General features: G+C 43.2%; 3 protein-coding genes across 3 annotated transcripts; all 3 read right to left on the bottom strand.

The window, feature by feature from the left end:
• Positions 1-248: 248 nt before the first annotated feature.
• Positions 249-3,935, bottom strand: LOC112306662 (beta-defensin 130B-like). Its single transcript, XM_024562629.2, has 2 exons — positions 3,878-3,935; positions 249-430 (listed from the first exon to the last, which is right to left on the bottom strand). Exons 1-2 carry the CDS (start codon positions 3,933-3,935, stop codon positions 249-251), a joined length of 240 nt encoding a protein of 79 aa, XP_024418397.1.
• A 3,059-nt stretch (positions 3,936-6,994) lies between these two features.
• Positions 6,995-9,966, bottom strand: LOC112306704 (beta-defensin 109). Its single transcript, XM_024562665.2, has 2 exons — positions 9,912-9,966; positions 6,995-7,200 (listed from the first exon to the last, which is right to left on the bottom strand). Exons 1-2 carry the CDS (start codon positions 9,964-9,966, stop codon positions 6,995-6,997), a joined length of 261 nt encoding a protein of 86 aa, XP_024418433.2.
• A 6,960-nt stretch (positions 9,967-16,926) lies between these two features.
• Positions 16,927-19,460, bottom strand: DEFB108B (defensin beta 108B). The gene is made up of 2 exons (XM_024562628.1): positions 19,403-19,460; positions 16,927-17,093 (listed from the first exon to the last, which is right to left on the bottom strand). The coding sequence occupies exons 1-2, from the start codon at positions 19,458-19,460 to the stop codon at positions 16,927-16,929; spliced, it is 225 nt and encodes a 74-aa protein (XP_024418396.1).
• Positions 19,461-21,809: the final 2,349 nt, after the last annotated feature.

The following is a 21,809-nucleotide window of genomic DNA, read 5'->3' as shown; positions in this document are numbered from 1 at the left end:
CCTCTTTCAAGGAAGTTGTGCTTTGTGTAAATATCTTCAGGGTATGAGCTCCCTCTGTTAGGTCGTTGAGGCTTGTAGGGCTCAGGGGCTGTGCGTGTTCACCACGAAGGCATTCCTCGGGGGTCAGTGCATGTGGAATCGGGACAGTGACTTCCCACTGAGGGAGGAAAAGTGACTTGGGTCCCCCGGGGACCAGCACAGTGTATGCATGCATCCTGGAGTTCGGAGGTCCTGCAGTTTGCTTCCTTCTAAGGAGATTTTGACCTGGGAGCTGGCGTCGGGTAGGGCCACAGCACCCACCACCGCCGACAGCACTTCTTCTCATCGTTGCACACCCCGATGGTGCTGTCTGTGGAGGTGCAGCCTCCATCCTTGCACACGCCTTTCAAAAGGACACACTGTTTGAGCCCCGGGATAATGCCACTTCTTGCTGCGCAGAAAGAGATTTGACGACACCGATAAGTCACTGTCAGGTTTTGGTGATATACATAAAGCAATATACCTACAGAAAGATGGCTTTGTGATAGAGGAGGTGCTTGTACCTACAGGAAAAGGTCAGACACTTAGATAAAAGACATGCCTTTGGGTGAAGGGCTAGGACTTTGGGACTAAACACCATTTTCCTCCATGTTTCTATGAGTCTGACTACTTTAGATATCTCATACAGGTGGAATCCTGAGTATTTGTCTTCTGTGACTGGCCTAGTTCACTGAGCATCGGGCCCCCACCTGATTCCCAGGGTTCATTGTGCACCCTGCCCCGCAGGCTCACATCTGTCACCTTGGGCCCAGACAGTTTCTGCCTGTGAATTCCGAGTACCTCCAGTGACACACTCCCCTTCCTGCCTTTGCAGGTTCTGTCTTAAACTTGAGGGTCCTATTCCCACAGAGTCTGATCTTGGTGCCTAGGTAGGAACTTCCTTTGGAAGAAAAGATAAGGGGCTTCCTCCAATGAAAGGTGGAGGCACAAAGGAGAACAGGGGTCGGATGGTCCACATTGTCAAGTCCACACACGGCCATGACTTAGAGAATCCACACGCAGTCAGAGCAGGTTTGGTTTGTCTTTAGATCGAGGGAATGACTAGATGGGGAAGGTAGGGATTTTGATTTCCCAATTCCTCATGACTGCAGTTTATACCCTTTATTTTCCCACAGTTGCTGGTGGCTTCTCAGGCTGAATTCCTCGTGGTGACCTCAAAAGATGGTTATCTCAAGATGTGAAAAGAAGGAGGCTATTGTAACCCTGCGACTCCTTCTGTGGTGGAGTCAGGGAGAGACTGAGCAGAGAATAGTGACGGGGGCAAAACAAAGGGAAAGGCCCACCAAGGACACCTGTCAGGCTGAGGGGCTGCCTAGAATCCGTCACCCCTCCTTCCTTAAGTGTGTAAACCAAGACCCCTGGGTGATCTCTTCTACTCAAGACTGTACCCATGCACAGAGCGTCTCATTGCCTGGCCCTCCTTGTCCTTAAAATGCCACCCCCACTTAGCATTGGTGCAGAGGAACTTTAACTTGGGCATCTTTTCCTAAAAGGCTCGGCACTTGTCCCCAAGTAAACTGGTCCTCACACAGACGCCCTCTTGTGTTCGCCGTGCACACTGCCTCCTTCTGCACCAGGACCAGCGCTCAGCTGCCTCCTTGCAAGGGGTTCATGAACACCCCTCGCTACGTTTTCTGCTCAGAACGCATGCCTCCAGGAAGTCTACTCTGGCCTCGCACACAGGTGGTGGCCACGTGTGATGCTCTGTTCCTCTTCATTGGACCCATTCAAATCTATAATCATATATTAGTCAGTGTGATACTTTGACTAACATCTGTATCCTATATCGTGCAAAGTCCCCTCCTTTTGTTTTCCATTGTGTCCTGGGTATCTAGCACAGTCTCTGTCACATAACAGGGGTTCGATAAACATTTGTTACCAGTGAATGCCGTTAAGTACTCTTTGACCCCACACACATTTTCTCTCTTATTCTTTTAAAGCCTCTTGGCTTGAGCCTCGTTTTGACTATCTGGTCCCTGCTCCTGGATGGATTATTCTGTTTGTGGGTATCAAGTCTTGTCATGACCGTATTAGCTTCTTAAATCTTAGGCCTACACTTGCCAGAATCCTATCTCTCCATTCATTATTTCTGGCCTTTGCTCTAGAATAACCTATTTGTCTCAGTTGTCTTCCCTCCCTATCACTGAACCAGTGTCGTATCCTTTTCCTGCTGTAATGGTGGGTTTTGGGTAGACCTTGACTTCTTCCAGGAGATCTAACCCTCCTTAACCTTAAAAAAAAAAGGCCAGACTCACAACGTGGGCTATGACTTTGAGTGTTGAGCTGAATTTAGCTTAGATAGTGGAGTGCCAGCAGGAACAAACACATTCGCTCATCGGTCACTCTGACCTAACTATCCTGGGGCAAGGGCTGTCATCTGAAAATTGGTCTCAACTTATCTGATTTTAAGGGCCACAAATCAGGAAAATTTAAAGAGTGGCATAAACAGTCCAATAATAATGTCAGAACATTAGGCTGATTCAACTTGCCCACCTTAAACCCCAAAGGAGAGGAATTTGGAGGAAAGTAAAGTGAGATGTGTCAAAGATATTGTGTCTTTCAAAAGAGGAAACTTGAAAGTCCCCTTAGGTTCCTCAATATCCAGCTAGGAGACTGAGGTCAAGGCCTGACGGAAGTCAAGGTTACCACTTTATGGGTGCACCCACACCTGTGGATCAATGAAAACGCTGGCCCAGATGGAAGATCCTTGGTCCTGTCTGCACTGTGGCTGCTACCTCTGTGACCCAAACAAAATCATACTCTGTATGTGGACAAGAATTCTCTTATCTGCAAAATTAAAGGGTTAGCCATGAAAGCGTTCTCTAATTTTAAGGCATCAACATCATATAACTTTACATTTGGTAAAGTCCCTATAAGTGTGTCTTCCCACAACTTGGTCTTCTTCTGGCAGAATTGAGAACCAAACGAGAATTACATCAACTCCTTCAGGAGGAGAAAATTGTAATTCTGGTAAATCCCAAGATATCCATAGATTAGACAAAGATTAAACAAATGAGCATCTTTGATTGCAGGAATCTTAGAGATGAACCAAGGAAGAGAGCGTTATCCAGGCTATATTTGTGTTCAGTGGCTATAGACATTATTTCGAGGGATCTGAACATCCCAGTGGAGAAAAAAACTTCATCAGTTCTTACAAGAATCTGGATGAACCAGCCTGAAGGTGACCACATTCCCTTTGTTTTCCAATTTTACATGTTAATATTCAAACTTCTGAATCAAGGGTCCTCAGGATATAACTAGGATTCTTAAAATGCTTCTTTCATATTTTGTCTTTTGCTTAAAATTTTGGTGATGGAAGAAAATGTATCCCTCTGTGGATGCTTTTTCAAATTCCCCTACTCTGTATTGTTGGTTTTTTTTTTAACACAACACAATCCTCTTTTTGTTGACCTCTGCCTTATGCACCTAACGTCTACTCTTCACAAATATTCTTCATCAATAGCCTCGGTGTCTCCCACTCACTAACCAAGCCCAAACCAAAGGCTGCTTTTTTTACTCTCCCTTTGAGAGATGGGGACCCTGGTAACAGCTGCTTGATTTGTATACTGATTCTTAAGTCACATGTCAAAGCTCCATTACCTCTCCCTGTACTTGGGCTGCATTTTCTAATCACGGAGCTCTCGGATCTCATTTTCTGTGGATGGAAATCTTCATCCTGCTTTGCAGTGTTGTAATCCTAAGTCCCAAAGGAGACAAGCATGTTGGAATTCTGAATTCCTAAAGGCTGTGCATTAGGGTCTGAGCTCCGATGACCATAGTAGAATCGAGCATATGCGTAGGTCTCCTAAGAAGCCTAGCTCCAGAATTACCATCTTACCTTTTGGCATTATAGCCACAAACAAGAGGAACACAGGAATCAGGGAGTGGAGTCTCATGGTTGATTGCCCAGAAGAGAGGTAAGTGACCAGGGATAGTGGAACTCAGGGCCTTTTATTCATTTCCTGGGAACTGGGGTTCTTTTTGGTCAGTGAAGCTTAACAAGTAAGAAAACAAAACAGCTTCCGTTGGAATATCTCCAGACCATGGAGTCTCTACATTTGGTGACAAATTAACCTAATTACAGGAAACCTGATGGCCAGCCCTTCCCTTCTTCTATGGCCTCTCAAATTCCTCAGAGGCCAGTGGCTTGGGCCAGTCACCTTTTGAAGGGGGCCAGGAAGTGGGGTCGAAGTTCTTGTTACCAAAAGTCCTTTGACTCAAAAGGGAACTCCTGCACAGCACACTCCCTTCCCCAACAGGGGTAAGAGAATTGCCCAGGGGCCATTTTTTAAAATGAAGTTTTATTTTCAAATTACTCCTTCAAAGAGAGGCTCGTGTCACATAGGTACAATGTTCTTAATAGCATCTGAAAGGTAGACACACTGAGTTCACATGAAAGCTAACATTGTCTTCTCTGTATCCCTCCTTTGTGTGACCATCCCACACGACAAGAATGGGGAGATGAGGAGAGTTAGAATATCGGCGACAAAGAGCACTTTCCTCTGCAGCCATCTGTTGTCCAAAGACTGTATGGCTAGTCAACCGTATTGAAAAATAGAATATTTTTAAAAGACCCTGTGTCTACAACTTGAAGAGACTCCCTATCCTCCCAACATACTGCAACATATAAAAACAAAGTATTGAAAGCTAAAGAAATGCCTTTGACCAAGAATTGATCAACTTAAAACCAAGTCATTAATGCTATTTTCTCTACCCTTCAATGGCTTAATGGCACACATGTATATAAATTCATTTTTTTCATTTATAAACTTTCATATGTGATATCAGACTTTTTTGGAAAATATTTATATGCTTTTATGTCTTCTATTTTGATGACTTTTCATCATTTTGATGGTTGTTAACTAATTTCTTCTTGATCCATTGGCTGTTACATAGAAGTTTTCCAGTTTTTCATGTTATTGATTTCTAGTTTCATACCCTTGTGGTTGAAGAAAATACTTGATGTGGTTGCAATTTTCTCACATTTGCTAATACTTTTTTTCTGTAGCCTAAAATGTGGCCTATACTGGAAAATGTTCCATGGGTACTTGAGAAGAATGTGTTCTGCTGTTGTCAGAAAGAATGTTCTAGAAATGTCTGTGAGGTTCATTTGGTTGCAGCATTATTCACATCTGCTGTTTCTGTCTTGGACGATCGGTCTGTTGTTAAGAGCGAAGCATTAAAAAGCCAGGCTACTATTGTATTGTTGTTTATTATTGCCCTTAGTGCTACTAGGTTTTGCTTTATACATATATGTATGTGCTCTGACGTTGGGCACTTAAATATTTACAATTTTTATATCTCCCTGATAGATTGACCCCCTTTATGATTACATGATGAATTTATTTCTTTTTACCACTTTTAGTTTCAAGTCTATTTAGTCTGATAGAAAGAATAGCTAGCTACCTTGTTTATTTTGGTTACCATTTGCTTGAAGTATCTTTTCATGTCCCTTGACTACAAAGTCTATGCGTGGCTTTAAATCTGAAGTGAATTTTTTGTCAGCAGCATATTTTTGGGTCCTGTTTTTTAAATTAATTCAGCCATTCTGTATATTTTGATTGCAGAATTTAATCCATTTATGTTAAAAATAATTGTTGCTACTTTGTTAATTCTCTGATGATTCTGTAGATCCATTATTCCTTGCTTATTATCTTGCTGTTGTCTTTCACAGTTCGATGTCCTTTAGCAGATGGTAGGCATTGACATCCTGTTCTGCGGTGTAATCATTACAGATCTTTCCCTTGTGGTCACAGCACTTTTATTTTAAAATGATAAAGCATAACCACAATAGCATTCCTAAATATTTCATGACAATGAATATGCCTTATTTAAAATAGACAAGATTTTTGAAATACCCCAACCCCAAAGCTTACTGAAGAAGGTGTTGATGCATGAACAGTCCCCAGCGCCCCCAGAGAGTGGAGAGGCCGAAGGAGCTCTCTCACTATGCATGCACTTAGTTCCTTACCTATGGCCTAACTCCTCTGTTTGAAGGTCAGTTTTGCCCTAAACCTAGTCAAGACTGTATCAAAGTATTGTGGAAAACATCCACACTGAGAATTAAAAAATAAACAAAAAGTTCATAAATATCGTGCCCTGGCCGGCATGGCTTGGTTGATTGGCAATCATCCTGCAAAGCCAAAGGTTTCCAGATTGATTCTCAGTCAGGGCACATGCCTGGGGTGCAGGTTCTGTCCCAGTCGGGGCATGTATAAGAGGCAACTGATCGATGTGTCTCTCCCTGTCTTTCTCCCTCCCTTCCCCTATCTCTAAAAGTAAATTAATAAAATCTTTTAAAAATACTTCATAAGGTGTTCCAGTTTTATGAAGGAATTATGTTTCTCAGTGTGTAAAACATCAGGAATCTAAGTGATCACAATGTTTCCTCATAGGAGTCACATGAGTGTCCCTGTGTTAGTTGAGTACTTGTGTACATTTCTGTTGTTCTCCAACCTCTCCTTCTCTCTCCTTTCCGGTCTTTGTCTCTTTATGCTATCAGCCATATACTCATCGTCCTTGTGTATTATCTCCAATTATTCCTCTTGCCCTCTTCCAATTTCCTGCCCTTTCTTTATGTGCATCTCTTGTCTTTCCTGATATTTCCTGGATTTTTCTCTGTGTTTTGCCTGTGCATTTTCTCTGTGTCTGTTAATTATGTTTTTTTATAAGTATATTTTCACCTTTGTAACTTTTTTGTTAATCTTTTGGTCTTTCTGTGACAAATTTTTTTAAGCGTATTGTTAAATAAATGAGTGTTCTCACTTCTAACGGCATTATTTGGACCTGAAAATGAGTCACAAAGAGGTAGCATCTGGGTAGACTTTTAAATAATATTTATTCTTGTTGACCCAGAATAATAAGAATTGGTAATAAAGCTGGAATAAATCAAGATATATAGTCTAATGTTCTTAGATGCAAAGAATTTTCCTTTGGATGCTTTCATTTCCTCATTTCATTTCAACCTAGGGTGAAGAGGTTCTTGATAATCTGAATACACAACCGGTGTGGGAATTGGTATCAGTATCCACCAGACTCTGCAGCATTTCCACCTTCTGCGGCAGGCACCAATTGTATCCTCTGTTCTTTTGCAGATGTCTCTTCTGCAGATTCCAGACAGATTTAGACAAAGGGTTTCAGAAGCCCCCAAACCACTTCTTGCTGCAGAAAAAGAGGATCAGGGAGATAATTAGCTCACCAGTGAGTCCACTCTCAGTATGAGGACCATGGAGTTCTGGATCGAGCATTCCCATATGGAGAAAACAAGCTGGACAAAGGCTCTGTTCAGGGGCTCTGTCACGTCCACTGTCTTATTTGCTCTTTATTCAATTTATTGGGGTGACACTGATTGACACAATTATACTGGTTTCAGGTACACAATTCCACAATACATCATCTGTACACTGTGTTGTATGTTCACCATCACAAGGCAAGTCTCCTTCCATCACCCATTTATCCCCCTATGCCCTCTTCTACCTCTCCTACCCTACCTCCCCCTCCTCAGCAATCAACACACTGGTGTCCATATCCCCATGTCCATGAGTCTTTTCTTTTTTCTCAGTCCTTTCCTCCCACCCCTCGTCCCCCTGACAGCTGTCAACCTGCTCTCTGTCTGTGGCTCTGTCTCTGGTTTGCTTGTTAGTTCACTATGACAATATTAAAATAGATGGATAAGATGATTTTAGAAAGTGGCAAGTTTTTAGAACAAAGTAATACGATAATGGCCCAGGTCTGGATGTTGGAGTTGATAAAAGGGACAGGAGAGGTTTTCTGAGGAGGATTTAGCTTTTGAAGTGATGTCTGAATGATGAGAATGAAAGAGATATTCATTTTTCTGACTTAGTTTATTTGAAGACCAGAAAGACCTATGTAGATAGAATGTATTGGAAAATAATCCTAAAATTCATATGGTACCACCAGAAAAAAAAATAGCCAAGGAAATCTTGAGAAAGTAGAACAAAGTTGAAGGCATCACATTTCCTGAAGTCAAACTATGTTCCAAAGCGATATTAACCAAAACAGTAGGGTATGGCTATAATAACAGACATAATAGATAGATAGAACTGAATTGAGAGCCCCCAAATAAACCTATGTGTATATGGTCAACTAATATTTGACAGGAGAGCCAAGAATACTCAATGAGGGAAGGATAGTGTCTTCAATAAATGGTGTGTTGAGAAAACTGGATATCCACCTGCAAAACAATGGAACTAGGCCCTTATCTTACACCACTCACAAAAATTAACTTGAAGTGGATCGAAAGTTTCAACGTAAGACCTGAAGCCGTAACTATTGTGGAAGAAAACATAGGAAAAAATTTCCTTAACATTGGTCTTGGCAATGATCTTTCACTATGACACCAAAAACACAAGCCATAAAAGGAAAAAAAAAATAACCGAGACTATGTGAAATTAAAAATCTTCCTCACAGAAAATAAAGTTATCAACAAAATGAAAAATGAAACCTACAGAATGGAAAAAATATGTGCACACCATGTATCTGATAAGGGGTTAATATCCAGATATATAAGGAACCCGTGTAACTCAATAGCAGAAAAATCATTCATTTAAAATATGGACAGAATACTTGAATAGACATTTTTCCAAAGAAGACATACAGATAGCCAAGAAGGACATGAAAAGGTGTTCAGCATCACTAATCTTCATGGAGATACAAATCAAATCCACAAGGAGCTATCACCTTGCACCTGTTAGAATGGCTATAATCAGAAAGACAAGAAATAACAAGTGCTGGTGCATTCTTGGTGGAAGGTAAATTGACACAGCCACTGTGGAAAACAATATGGAGGTTCCTCAAAAAATTTTAAGTTTTGACCCAAGAGAAGAAATCACTACCTCAAACAGGTATCCGCATTCTTATTTTCATAGCAGCAATAGCGAAGACATAAAAACAACTTACATGTCCATCATCAAGACAGGTGTTGAATATGTTGATGGATGAAGAAAAGATAGCATATGTATGCAACAATGAAATAGTATTCAGCTACAAAAGATAGAAATTCTGTAAACACTCTGGCCTTTCACTGAGTTTGGGGCAGCTGCTATATTACCCTGGTCATGAGACAAGAGCCCCAAGAGACATCATCTGGGGCACAGACATGGAGGTTTAATGAATGGGGACAGTGCAGAAGGGCCAAGTGAGGCTTAACAGAATGCTGGCCTTGGCACCCTGTGATGGGGAAAAGCTACACAGGGGAGGTTCATGGGGAAAAAATCAGAAGTTAATTTTTGGATATATTAATTTTGAAATTAAAGTCCTAATAGAGATGTCAGTTACACCATTGGATATTCATTCCAAGTCGAGTTCAAAAGAGAGGTCCAGGAGGGAAATTTAAAAGGATGGGACCAGCCCCAAGGACTGGATGGAGAGAGAGGAGGACCCGGAATAGAGAATTGGCTCTGCCCCGTGTAATGAGTGATGGGAGAAAAGGCAACAAAGACAGCAGAGGACACACCTCCAGTGGGGCAGATCAAGGACGTGCTATCCTTGAGGCCAACTGAAGAAAGTGCATTAAGAGGAAGAATGACCTCCTGTGCAAATGCTGGTGTTGGGCCACAGAAGACGACCTTGAGAAATGGCCCCTGGGCCTAGCAACGTGGAGATTTTTGATGATGTTGAGAAAGCAGGCTCCGTAGCAGGGGAAAGGATCAGGAAGATGGGGATGTTTTTAAGGAAGAATGAGAAGCGAGGAATTGCAGACAGAAAATGTGGACAACTATCTTACCCTGTTATAGTCCTGGTGAAGCTGTTGATATTAGGCTTATGATTCCATAAGACTAGTGGCAGGGGCTTGTCTGGCCTGCCATATAGCCTTCTAAACCGCAGACCCCAGTGGTCAGCCACCTCCTTACCTGGGGGTAAGAGAGTCAGAAAGAGGAGAGTGGAGAGAAGTACATGGTGCCTCATGGTTGGCTGGCCAGTGAAGAGGCACCAGAATGGTCAGAGCCCAGAGTCTCTGAGCATGGCAGGCCCCAGCTTTTTATGATGCTCCCTGGGCCTGTGGTTTGTTCTTGGTTAGTAGAGCCTGACAAAGAGACAATAGCTCAGTCTCCCCCAGGAAATCTCCAGGCACAAAAAGTACACACTGTGCTGGTAACTCAGTGGATGAGAAAGCCAAGTTGGTGGTGCTGTTTCCGGGGAGTCAGGGTGTCCTGTGATCAGCGCATGCCAGTGTGACCACTGCCCATACTTTACAGCTCATTGTGTGGCAGGCAGAGTTGTAAAGTGAGGTCATGTCAGCTACATCAGGTCAGATAATGGGGAATGAAAAGATAAGTGGATGCATGCAGTGATGTCTGTATGTCAAGAACACAATAGCCCCAAAGAGACAGTGGTTCTTTCTGCCAACAGGTAGTCATGGGGAAGGGATAATGAGGATGTCAGGAAGAGCTTCACAACAGGGTGACAAAGAAGATGCTCCAAAATAGGTCGGTAGTTAATTCTTCCTTACAGCACCACTGCGATGTAGAAACCTCTCTTTAGACTTTATGGCCATTCAAAGTACAGTTTTATTATTTTATAAATGTTTACACATTAACGAAAACCTGGCATTACAAAAAAATGTAGAAAACACAGAAAAGGAGAAAAATTAAATTCTTGGAATTCTATGCTGAAATTTAATCATAGCTATGCATTTTACAAAACTTCTCCCAGTATAGCTAATTGTACTCTGCCTTAAATTAAATGGCACTATCAGGATAAAATCTACTCTATTGAATGCTAGAACTATGCCCTCAACCATCATCCCCTTCTTCCTGCATCTTCTAATTAGTTTATGTCATGGGTTGTGGCTGGTGTTGGTTTGATTTGCAATGTTGATTTTAAATTAATTACCTTCCTTGATTCTGTCTGTAGATTGGTTACCAATGGCTGCATAGTGAATTACCCCAAAACATAACAACTTTTCGTCGAGTTTTGTTGGCTTAAAAGCACTCTTATTATCTCTGAGTTCCTGGAGGTCAGGTGTCCTGATGCACTTGCACAGTGCTGGGTGGGATTCCGTCACCTCCCAGGTGTGGGACATGCTCAGCTCCTTATCATGGAGCCTCTGCAGAGGGCACCTCAGGGCACAGAAGCTGGATCTGTCAGGCCAACAGGGGAAAGCTCCATCTTCTGAAACCCAGCCCCAGGTCAGAGAGAGCTCATCACTGTGGCCCTATTCTGTTCATAAGGAGCAAGCTGCTGGGTCAGCCCCACACTCCAGGCAAGCGGATGGCCAGGTCAAGAGAGCCAGGAGGTGGGAGTCTGGGGACCGGCATCCAAAGCTGCCACTCCATGGGTCATAAAGGTGTTTGGTGCTATTTTTCCCTTGTTAAAAATTAACATTATCAAACACTGGTAAATTCTTCTCATTTTAACATTCTTATGTATTTATTTTTATTCCCTTTTGACTAATTTTGGGGGCTAGAATTTCTAGAACTTTAAATAATGGAAGCTAATAGGAAATTCTTATTTTAGAACTAGCTTCTTTTATTTCTTCATTATGCATCACTGTGGTAGATGTTTTCGGGCATATTTTTAGCAAGGCAAATTTATTCATATGTAGAAGGAAAATGCATGTTACATCTCAATCTTTTATTGTTAAACAGTCACTTTTGTATTCCAGTCTCTTTTAGGTGAATGCTCAGTCTTTATGAGTTCCTCGCCCTGCCTCTCTTTTTCCCTAAAATAATTTTGTGTGCATGAGTGTGTGTGGTGGGTGCAGTGATGTGTCGTTAGCCCAGGAGAGGGAAATGCAGAGATTTCGTTTAAGTGGATCCACTATAGAACACAGTCATTGTCAGACTTCTTGAGTTAGGGGAATAACATTTTATATTTTACATTTTCTTACCTAATAATCCTACCTACTAGGCAGGAGAATTATTAGCTTATCTGATCAGTAATGCACTATTAGAAATCTTTTCTTTATCATCGCCTTTCTAGTGATTAAGAATGTTTTTGAATTATTTTATGCTTATTTTAATGATCATTTGTTATTAAATTTCATTTATGTTGCTTTATGATCAAATACAGCTGTCTGTGCTATTTCCGCTTAGAATTATCGAGGTCTGGGGAAAATGGACGTGCGGTCTGTTCTTTATGTTCTGTAGAAAATAGAACCTGAACTGTAGGTCTCATTTACAACGTTCACAGTAGAATGTGTCTTCTGGATTGTGCTTACACGTTATCGTTTGAGATTCTCCAGAGTCCATCTTGATGCATTTCGTACCTCCGCAGGTGTGTTAGCTGTGAGTGGTGAAATGCAGTCTGCATTGCTCCTTGCCCACTTACCCAAGAGGCTATGACAACCGCGTGTCTTACGGATCGTAGGATGACATCGTTGTCATCAGAGCAGCAGAACAAAGGGGGTTTAGGTCGGGATTTGTTCCACAGGCGTTGACGGCTCAGACACCATGCACAGGTGGCCTGGAGAGAGCTACAGGCGGCAGCATCCAGCCCCCTGCGCCTCCGGGGGTGGGAGGGCTCCCAGCTGTGGGTGCTGCCTCTGCAGCTGTGAGAAGAGACTTTTTGGCAGCCTTGAGGACATTGGTTTGGAGACGGTGGACACGGGCCAGCTGCCAGTGCTATGACAATGGCGATGGGGCCGAACATGAGGAAGCCTTGGGGCTTGAAGCCTTTCCTTTGTCTTCAAGCCCCAAGCTCCCCTCTAGTGCCTATCATTTGGCCTAACCTGACTGAAGCTCTCAGCAAAGGAGTCTGGGAAATAAATGTAATTTGCATGGTCTCAGTGCCCATGTCTAGGAGCAGAGTACAGAACAGAGGAATTGGGACACCATGACAATGGGGAAAGGTGATTCCATGGTTTTACTTAGTCTTAATTACAGTCTTAACTATTTTTTTCTTTTTTCTTTTTTTTAGTTTTTATTGTTATTCAATTACAGTTGTATGCCTTTTCTCCCCATCCCTCCACCCCACCCCAGGTGAATCCACCTCCCTCCCCCACCTCCACCCTCCCCCTTGGTTTTGTCCATGTGTCCTTTATAGTAGTTCCTGTAATCCCCTCTTCCCACTGTCCCCGCACCCCCCCCCCGCCCTGGCTATTGTTAGATTGTACAGTCTTAACTATTTTTGACATGCAAATGTTTTAAGTAAGTATGTGGCAAGCTCATTTGTGATTTCTTTGACAGATGGGATGTAATCTAGGGAATCTGTTCCATGAATCCATGTGGAACTGGGAGAGAATTAAGTCATGCTTTTGGGCAATCAGACCTGATGCTAATTGGACCAGAAGTGTGTTAGGCCCTGAAAAAGGTGGAGAAGCAAAAACAAGAGAGAAACAATATGTGAGAATAAAAACGTTAACAAATGTGCTGGGATGTCCAAGGGTGACTCTCAGATGCTGCGTGTTGGTGAGTTAAAGACACAGCCTCTGCAGAGCCAACACGGGGTTTGGGTGCCTCCCTCCCATGCAGAGGTGGGATGGGCTTCCTGGCAGGGGTGCGCTCTAGAGGCCACTTGTCCCCTTCTGCTGCTTCTCAGGTGTCAAAGCCTGAGTTTGAGTTTTCCAACCTCAACCGTGTCAACATTTGGCAGGTAATTCTGTCTTGAAGGTCATGCCTGCACATTGTAGGATGTTTAGTAGCATCCCTGGCCTCTGTGCACAAGCACCATTCTGGACACAGCCAACAGTGTCTCTAGACATTGCCGATTAAGTGCTGGGGACAAAAGCATCTCCAGTTGAGAACTCTGGTTGATAGCATCTAAGCCTCAGGCAAGGTTTCTCTCTTTTTTTCTTCTAGTTATTGGGGCAATGCTTAGGGCTTGGGTTTGACTCTACCATCATCAGGTTGCTGCTGGCTTTGATGAACCTGGGAAAAAGTTGGGGTTATATGCACGGACCCAGAGCAGAGCCAGACGGGGTACTGTCCTGTCTCTCAGCACCAACGCAGGTTGTTCTACACTTTCGTCCAAGAGAGAGAACAGTGCAGGTTTTTCTTCATGAGCGGACCCCTCCCCCAGGTCTTGGGGTACAGGAAAGTTATGGAGGTGGAAGCTAGGGCTTCTCTGGAAGGCCATGTTCTGGATGGAAAAATATAGCAAATTCTTTTTTTTCTTAATTTTTCTAATTTTTCAATTACAGTTGACATACAATATTGTATTAGTTTGGGGTGTCTAGCACAGTGTTTAGACATTTCTATAACTTACAAAGTGATGCCTCTGGTCTAGTACCGACTTGACCCCATCCACAGTTATCGCAATATTATTGCTATATTCCCTGTGCTGTGCATTACATCCCCGTGACTCTCCTGTAACTACCAATTTATACTTCTTAATCCCTCCCCCTTTTCCACACAGCTCCCTAGCCTCCTCCCATCTGGCAACCATTAGTTTGTTCCCTGTTTCTATCAGTTTATTTCTATTTTGTTTGTTCATTTATTTGGTTTTTTAGGCTGCACATATAAGTGAAATCATAGGTATTTGTCTTTCTCTTCCTGACTTACTTCACTTAGCATAATGCCTTCTAGGATAATATGTTTAGCAAATTCTTATAAATGAATTCTACCCTGACATTGAAGGTTGATCAAAGGAAGCCCCAAGCTGTCAGAAGTCAGAAAAAAAGAGCATCAAAAGCTGAAGACATGAATGGAGCTGATGTTTAAGTCAGATTTACCGAGCTATACCTTGCATGCAGTAAATTTTAATCATTAAAATTTAGTATACATTTCTATGCGTTTGAAAAATGCATATAGTTGTATAATCCACACCACAATTAATGCCAGAACAGTTCTTACTTCCAAAATTCCCCTCACGTCCTTTTGTATATGTTTCCTGACCCCGCCCCTGACAAGTGCTATCTTTCTGTCCCTATGTGTTTTCTGCTTTCTTATCTGTTTCCTCTCAAGTGAGTTTTGGTAGTTCTGTTCTTTCAAAGGGTTTTCTCACTTTCATTGAAGTTGTTGCATTTATGTACATAAAGTTATGCCTAATAATGCTTGGTTGCCCATCTAATATCTGCAGGATATGTAAGGAACTCATCCATAAGAAAACATAACTATTTAAAAGACAGAGAAAGGAACTGAATGAGCAGTTTTCAAAAAAAAGGTTGAAAAGGGAAAGGAACTCTGTACAGTGATGGTGAGACTGTAAACCAGTACAGCCACTATGGAAAACACTATGGAGGTTCCTCAAAAAATTAAAAATAGAACTACCATATGATTCAGCAAGTCCACTTCTAGATATACATACAAAGGAAGTAAAATCAGTACCCCAAAGACATAACTGCACATCCATATTCATCGAAGCATTTATAAGGTTGAGACATTGAAATAACCTGTGTGCTCATTGATGGATAAATGAATAAAGCAAATGTGATGTGTGTTTGTGTGTGTAGTGGAATATCACTCAGCCATAAACAAGAAGGAAATCCTACCATTTGTGACAACATGGATAAACCTGGAGGGCATTACACTAAGTGACATAAGTCAGAGCCAGAAAGGCAAACACTGTGTAATCTCACATGTGGAATCTAAAACAGTGGAACAGAGAGGAGAACAAATACATGATTACCAGGGCAAGTGGGGTGGAGGTGGTAGGAACTGGGGAGAAAGGGCCAAAGGGCACAAACTTTCAGCTGGAAGATGACTAGCTTTTAGACACAAAACAAAAATGCCTTGATTCTATATTCTTCCAGTGAACAAAGGAGACCTCTACAACTTCTCAACTCCCCAAGAAATGCTAACAGTGAGTTTCTTTACACAAAGTAACTAAAGCCGTCTCTGAGTTGAACAGAAGGGTGATGTGTGGGAAAGCATGCAGTAGCTGTCACAGGAAAAGTAGTGTCACTCCTCCCCTGCCAGAAAAGGCCATATTGCCATTCCCAGAACTGTGCAGATGTCCCCACATGACAAAGGGCCACTGAGGTCATAGGTGAAATTAACATTGCTAATCATGGTCCCTTAAAATAGGGAGATTATCCTGGTTTATCCACAGATGGGCCTACTGTCCTCACAGGGTTCTAAGTGGGAGGAAGGAGACGGGGATGAGCGTTAGGATGTGATGAGGGGTGAAGCCCATTGCTGGCTTTAAAGAGGGACGAAGCCTGGCTGCTGGTGGAGAATGGCAGCGGTCCCTCATTAATGTCATGACCGTGGAGGAAGGGGTCAGTCTCCAGAAGGGAACACAGCCCAGCTCACTGAGCCTTGATTTTGGCTCACTGAGATGCAGGTCAGACTTTGGCCCTGCTGAACTCTCAGCTAATACATTCTTTCTGCCTTAAGCCATTAAGTCCACAGGAATTGGTTAGGGCAGCTTAGAAAGCTGATGCTGTGGTCTCCCGGGTGGGAGGAAAAGTGAGTGGCCATGCCCAGTGAAAAGTGGGGACCAGAGGAATTCTGTGTCTGTCCCAGCCAGAACACATGGATAGGCCCAGAGTGCTGCCTTTGAAATGGCCAGGGAGGCAGGTCTTTTCTCCAGGTGTGACCCTGCCCATGCCGCAGACTCCTAGTCATGTCTGACTGGCATGGGGAGCTCTGAGTGCATGTGTCACATGGGCTACCCTGTCACGGACGGAGCCCCACAGGCTGCGTGGAATAAGGCAGGGCATTTCCACAGGGGGATAGCAGTCTCCCCAGTGGAGGATGGAGGGTTCCAGGGCCACGCAGACGATGGGGATGATGCAAGTGTCCACACACAGCCCAAAGCTCCACCAGGGCCTCGTTCACACCAGACAGATGGCAACCAAACAGCAATGGAGTGAAAATACAGCACATAGACTTGTAAAGCAGGCTTTGTGTTTGCTGGGTTTGCTTTATTATTTATTGAGGACTCAGTCAGAATCTCCATGAAAGAAAAGATAGCAGGAGAGAGAGAGATTAAGAGTGAGAAGGAGAAAAAAAATACATCCAAACAAAATACTCCCAAAAGGCCTCATTCCTCCTCACTGGGTGTTGTGAGGTCGATATGTGGCTGGTGCCCCATCGGCAGGCAGCACAACTGGCCATTTAGACATCGTCCAACATGGATTTCTGTTTCAATGCAGAAGTTTTGGCAGGAGCCATTGGGACGCTCACAGATCTCCTTGAATTTGCTCACAGCTGCACAGAGAAGAGGGATATTGGAACTGTTTATTCATCTCCCTGAATTTCTGTAGAATCACATGGAGGGGGAGAGTGTCTGGAAACAACCTTGTGTGGTTTGTTGTTTTTGTTATCAATTTGTTCCTTAAGCCAACACTTCACATATCTGCTTTCACACAAAAATTTGGATTGGGGGCAAAAATCTGACAATGCTGGGTGCATCGAGGGAACAACAGGCCAGACCCGGGTCACCCTGCCCCTTTCAAAGTCCAAGGGCCATCCACACCCTGGCTTATCCCAGCCTTTCTTACTCCTCAGTATCCACCAACACCGATGGAACAGACCCTGTTTTATTTGCAGTCAGTCCTGTGCTGTCGATTTCCCTGGAGTGAAGGAGCCTTGTTAAAGAAATCCCAATATCCCCCTCCTCTCTCCCCGCATCTTTCCTACGTGGGACTGAAATGTAGACCTGCATGGAAATGGGAAGGAGGCTATCTTCTGGGAGAGGGGACACTGTGGCTGCACACCAAGTGTGCAGGTGGTGTCCACGTCGGCCTTCCTGCCTCCTGCATGCTGCCCACATGCTTGGTCTCCCTGGCTCTGGCCTTTGAGGTGGTGAACCTGCACCAGAAACCATAGCATGCCTTAGGAGTTCTTCTCGAGGGCAGAACAAATACACCTGTTAAAAACATTGACTCCAGTTTGATTTATGTCCTAATCTATTACTGTCCTGGAGGTGGGCCACACACTCTGATAGTAATGGCTCCCCCTGTGACGCTGGCCCCACAGACAGATCCTTCAAGTCTTGGTGCCTCAAGCATGGAGGACAGGTCTTTTCTCCAGGTACAACTCGTGTGGTGCTTTTGGTTTTTGCCTTTCTGCTGGTCATGTTTCATTTCTCACGGTTCTCATTTATGAAACCTCTCCTCCATCCCATGCGAATGCTCTGTTGTGGGGCTTGCGGACTGCTCCCCGGACTACATAGCAACCAAGGTGTCCAGCCTATGACTTGGAAGTCAAGGCCATCATACCATTTTTTCTTTGTATGTAGCTCCCTAGTAGGGCACGGAGTGATGCTTAATTAATGTGTATCTGAGAAACGGAACTGTTTTCCCACCTCCAGTCTCCCCCGACCTCAACCTCCCCCCTCTACTTCCTCCAGATCAGTTCTCCCAAAACTGTTAAAATGTGCCTCACAAGCTGCACCTCCCAACACCCCCAAACTCCCACACCTGAAGTACTATTTATTGCTTCACAGTAAGTAGCTCTTTAAAACCCAGATTTAGACAAGAAAGTCTGGATTCACCAAGCATAGGCATGGCCCCCCAGTATATTTTCTGTTGAAAATTTTGGGGATGTCCTTTTTCAAACAACAGAAAGCACAGCAATCAGCAATTCCTTAAAATGTAAAAGGATTGTCCACATCAACACAATGTCTGACTACTTTGCTACACCTTCCCAACCCCTGAGGCCCTGAATTCTCAGGAAAAGATAAAAAAGATATTCTGCTTGAGGTAGAGCAGTAGGTTCCTTATTCCTCTTTGATCTACACATCCAGGGGTTGTAGGAAATTTCCTGATCTCTTTTGGGTGTGTAGTCACCTCCTTGGGTGAAAGCGAGGAGATACGCACATGGATGCATCACACCTGGGGGCCACGCGTGCCTGCTGAATGCAGGAAGGTGCGTTCTACTGCAGGGTCATCTGTGGCCCCTGTGTTCAAGTTCTACTTTAGGAGAATAGGTGTTGAAAAGGAGGAGGACAGGCCAGGGGTTGAGATGGAGCATCACAGGGCAGAGTCAAGCCCAGGGAACAAACATTAAGGAGGGACAACCAGTTGGAGATTTTTTAGACTCATAGTAAACCTTTCAAAGAGACCCCCTCACTAATGCCTTCTGCTGGGGCCCCTAGAGCTTTGCCGTAGCTCTGATGCCAGTATCGTGGGGTAACTTAGCCTCTGCAAACCTTTTGCTGAAAGTAAGTAGAGGGGTTTTGTAGATCAAGATTTAGTGGGATAATACACCATTATTTTTGTTATCTAGATCTAGAAGCTGCTAGTATCCTAACCTGCCTAATTAAATTTATCTTTAGAGATGGAGTAAATAGGGTTTCAAGCACTTGAAACAACCCCAACTTCATTTCATCTGAGAATGGCTACGGAGACTTGATGAGACACAGCTGCCAGGCTCTCAGCCAGTGCCTCTTCCAGATTTGGTACGAGACCCCTCCTCAGGGCACAGGCAATGGGGCCTCAGCTCTGAGCATGGGATCCCTGGAGGTCCAGGCACCCTGCTCTTACCAAGGCTTCCACAAAAGTTTATCTTGTTACCTGGTGGGACTTGGCTCATAAAGAAGAGAACAGAAAAGAGGCACACAGCAATCCTCATGGCTGATGAGAGAAGAAAGCTTGGCTTCGTGTCCCGGAGACAGAGGAGACTTCCGTCTGTGGCTCTCTCAGGCAGTGGAATGTCTGTCTGGGCGATAAGTGCCTTCTGTCCTCATTAGGGGCACTCACAGACAGAGGCGTTCTATGGATACACAATGGACTTCACAAGGACATGGGAATCCTTGTTTTGTTGGACACTCAAGGAGAATGTGGGCACAGTTTTGACCAGGAATCTTTGTTAAATGGGAACATAAGCTACAAACACATTGGCAACAGATTAAAGTCTATGAACAAAGAGTTCTATATTAAGTTACAATGAGTCAGACTATATTGAGAATCCAGCCAGTTTAGTTACTAACCAGACATTTTGTGAACAGTTCCCAGGTTTTACTAGCCCTGCTAATTAATAATTAATCACCACCCACTCCTGGTCTGAACACCCGGGGTGCTCTGCTCACGGTATAGTGTTTACCATTTGGTTTAATAGTTTGCTGGACATACATTTACTTCCCTCAACAATGGGTGAGCTTTTCACTTGCTGGGACTATGCTTTGCTCCATAGAACTGAGGAGAATGTTGAATCAGGTGGTCATATCCTCTCAAATCCTCCCATCAGGTGTAAAAATGCAGGGCAGTGAGATACTACTGAACATGGAGGCATCAGGTCTGGATTTCAGCTTTAAATCTCTAGATGTGCTGCTAACTAGAGGTCTGAACACAGGCAGGACAGTTGCCTTCCTCTGGTATCAGCACGTAGGCCAGCTTAATGCAGGCCAGGAGACTCTCAATCATTATTGTGCACCAACCCAACTGGGAGAGTGGCTTTAAAATGCAAACACCTGGACCCACTGCAGGAAATGTTGTTTGCTCAGGTGGAGGGGAACCTGGACATCTGTGTTTCTAACACATTTCCCAGGTGGCTCTTCTGAACTTCATTCTGGAATACTCATTGGACTATATCAATTTAGATCATCTTTAGGCTCCTTTCTAGCTCTAAGATTAGAGTATTCTAAGTTCTCTGACTTTGAATAAATGTCACGTTTGGTTTTCATGAGTGATAACGGCATTGTGTACGCACATGTGCATGTTGGCAGTACGGAGGGGTGAAGCACACTCCTTAATCCATGCAAGTTTGGATTCTAGTTTTATAAGGAATATTCAGGGATTGGCTTGGGTGACTAGCTAAACTGACAGAGCAACCTATTTGGAAGAAGTTTATTGCAGTAATAGAGGCTCGATTAGGCTCCAAATTGTACAGAGAGAAGGGAGGGAAAACGTTTGCAGTAAAGATTATAGGGGCATGATGACGTACAAAGTAGGTGGGCATATCGCATATCGGATTATTTGCGTTGTTTTTTATGGTTACCCTGCTTAAGAGAATGTTATCTTCCCGAATTTAAATCCATTTAAGTCCAAATGCTTTTAAACACTAGCTTAAAACCTGGAGAAACTTATATTCATATTAGACATGAGAAAATCAGAAGGATTTTTGTTTAGTGATATCGTTAAGAAATTTCTGCATGAATAATTGATATTTAGTCTTACCGAATTTCCTCTAGCTTGAACTTCAGAATTTACAAAGGAAATTTTAACTCACATATTTCACATTAAAATTTATTAAGGGTGTAAATGAAGCAACTGAAACTTGAAAAATCCAGTTTTACATTGCTTTTAAGTGTTCATGTGAGAAAGTAGATATTCTACTTACATGTATCTAGAAATAAAAAAATTGACTTTTCATTAAAAGTCAATTTTTAAAGTCAAAAAATCTACCTATCTCCAAAGGAGCATACTTCTTACAAGCCTAATTATCCATTTGGGCCACGAAACATTCAGAAAAACATAACACATAGATTAATATATCAAATTAATTATAATCTTTCAGATAACTGGGAGTAAAGATAAGGAAAAATGTGAAATTAAAATGCATGTAGAAAATGACTTGCGCAAGTTGTAGGATGTCATCTACATTTGCCTTAAAGGGGTATTTGAATGTATAAATCCCCAGAAATGTGAAATAGCAAATTAAATGTAAACACGGAGAAAGGAATACATACATACGCAAGGATACATACACAGTCGTACACACGGGAAGTACAACTAGCCCGCCATCCCCATGGCCAATCGGGGCCCTTCGGTCCCTGCAACTGGGAGAATAAAACGGAAACTCCGGTGGTTGTCAGTGTGAAATTCCCCATTTCACACCGACGAGTTTGGTGTTCACAGGCTAGTTCCCAAAGAAAAAGAGAAGAAGTGTGAAGGGTGTCCCGGCAGACGGTCCGAATCCAAAGGCAGCCACCCACTCCAACAGGACCTGCGCACAGAAAGGGTTTTAACTCAAACTGTTTTT

This window comes from Desmodus rotundus, chromosome 13 (genome assembly GCF_022682495.2).
Source record: "Desmodus rotundus isolate HL8 chromosome 13, HLdesRot8A.1, whole genome shotgun sequence".
In the NCBI taxonomy this organism is placed as follows: Eukaryota; Metazoa; Chordata; class Mammalia; order Chiroptera; family Phyllostomidae; genus Desmodus; species Desmodus rotundus.
Note: the sequence above shows the minus strand (reverse complement) of the source record. Positions and strands in the feature narration are given on the sequence as shown.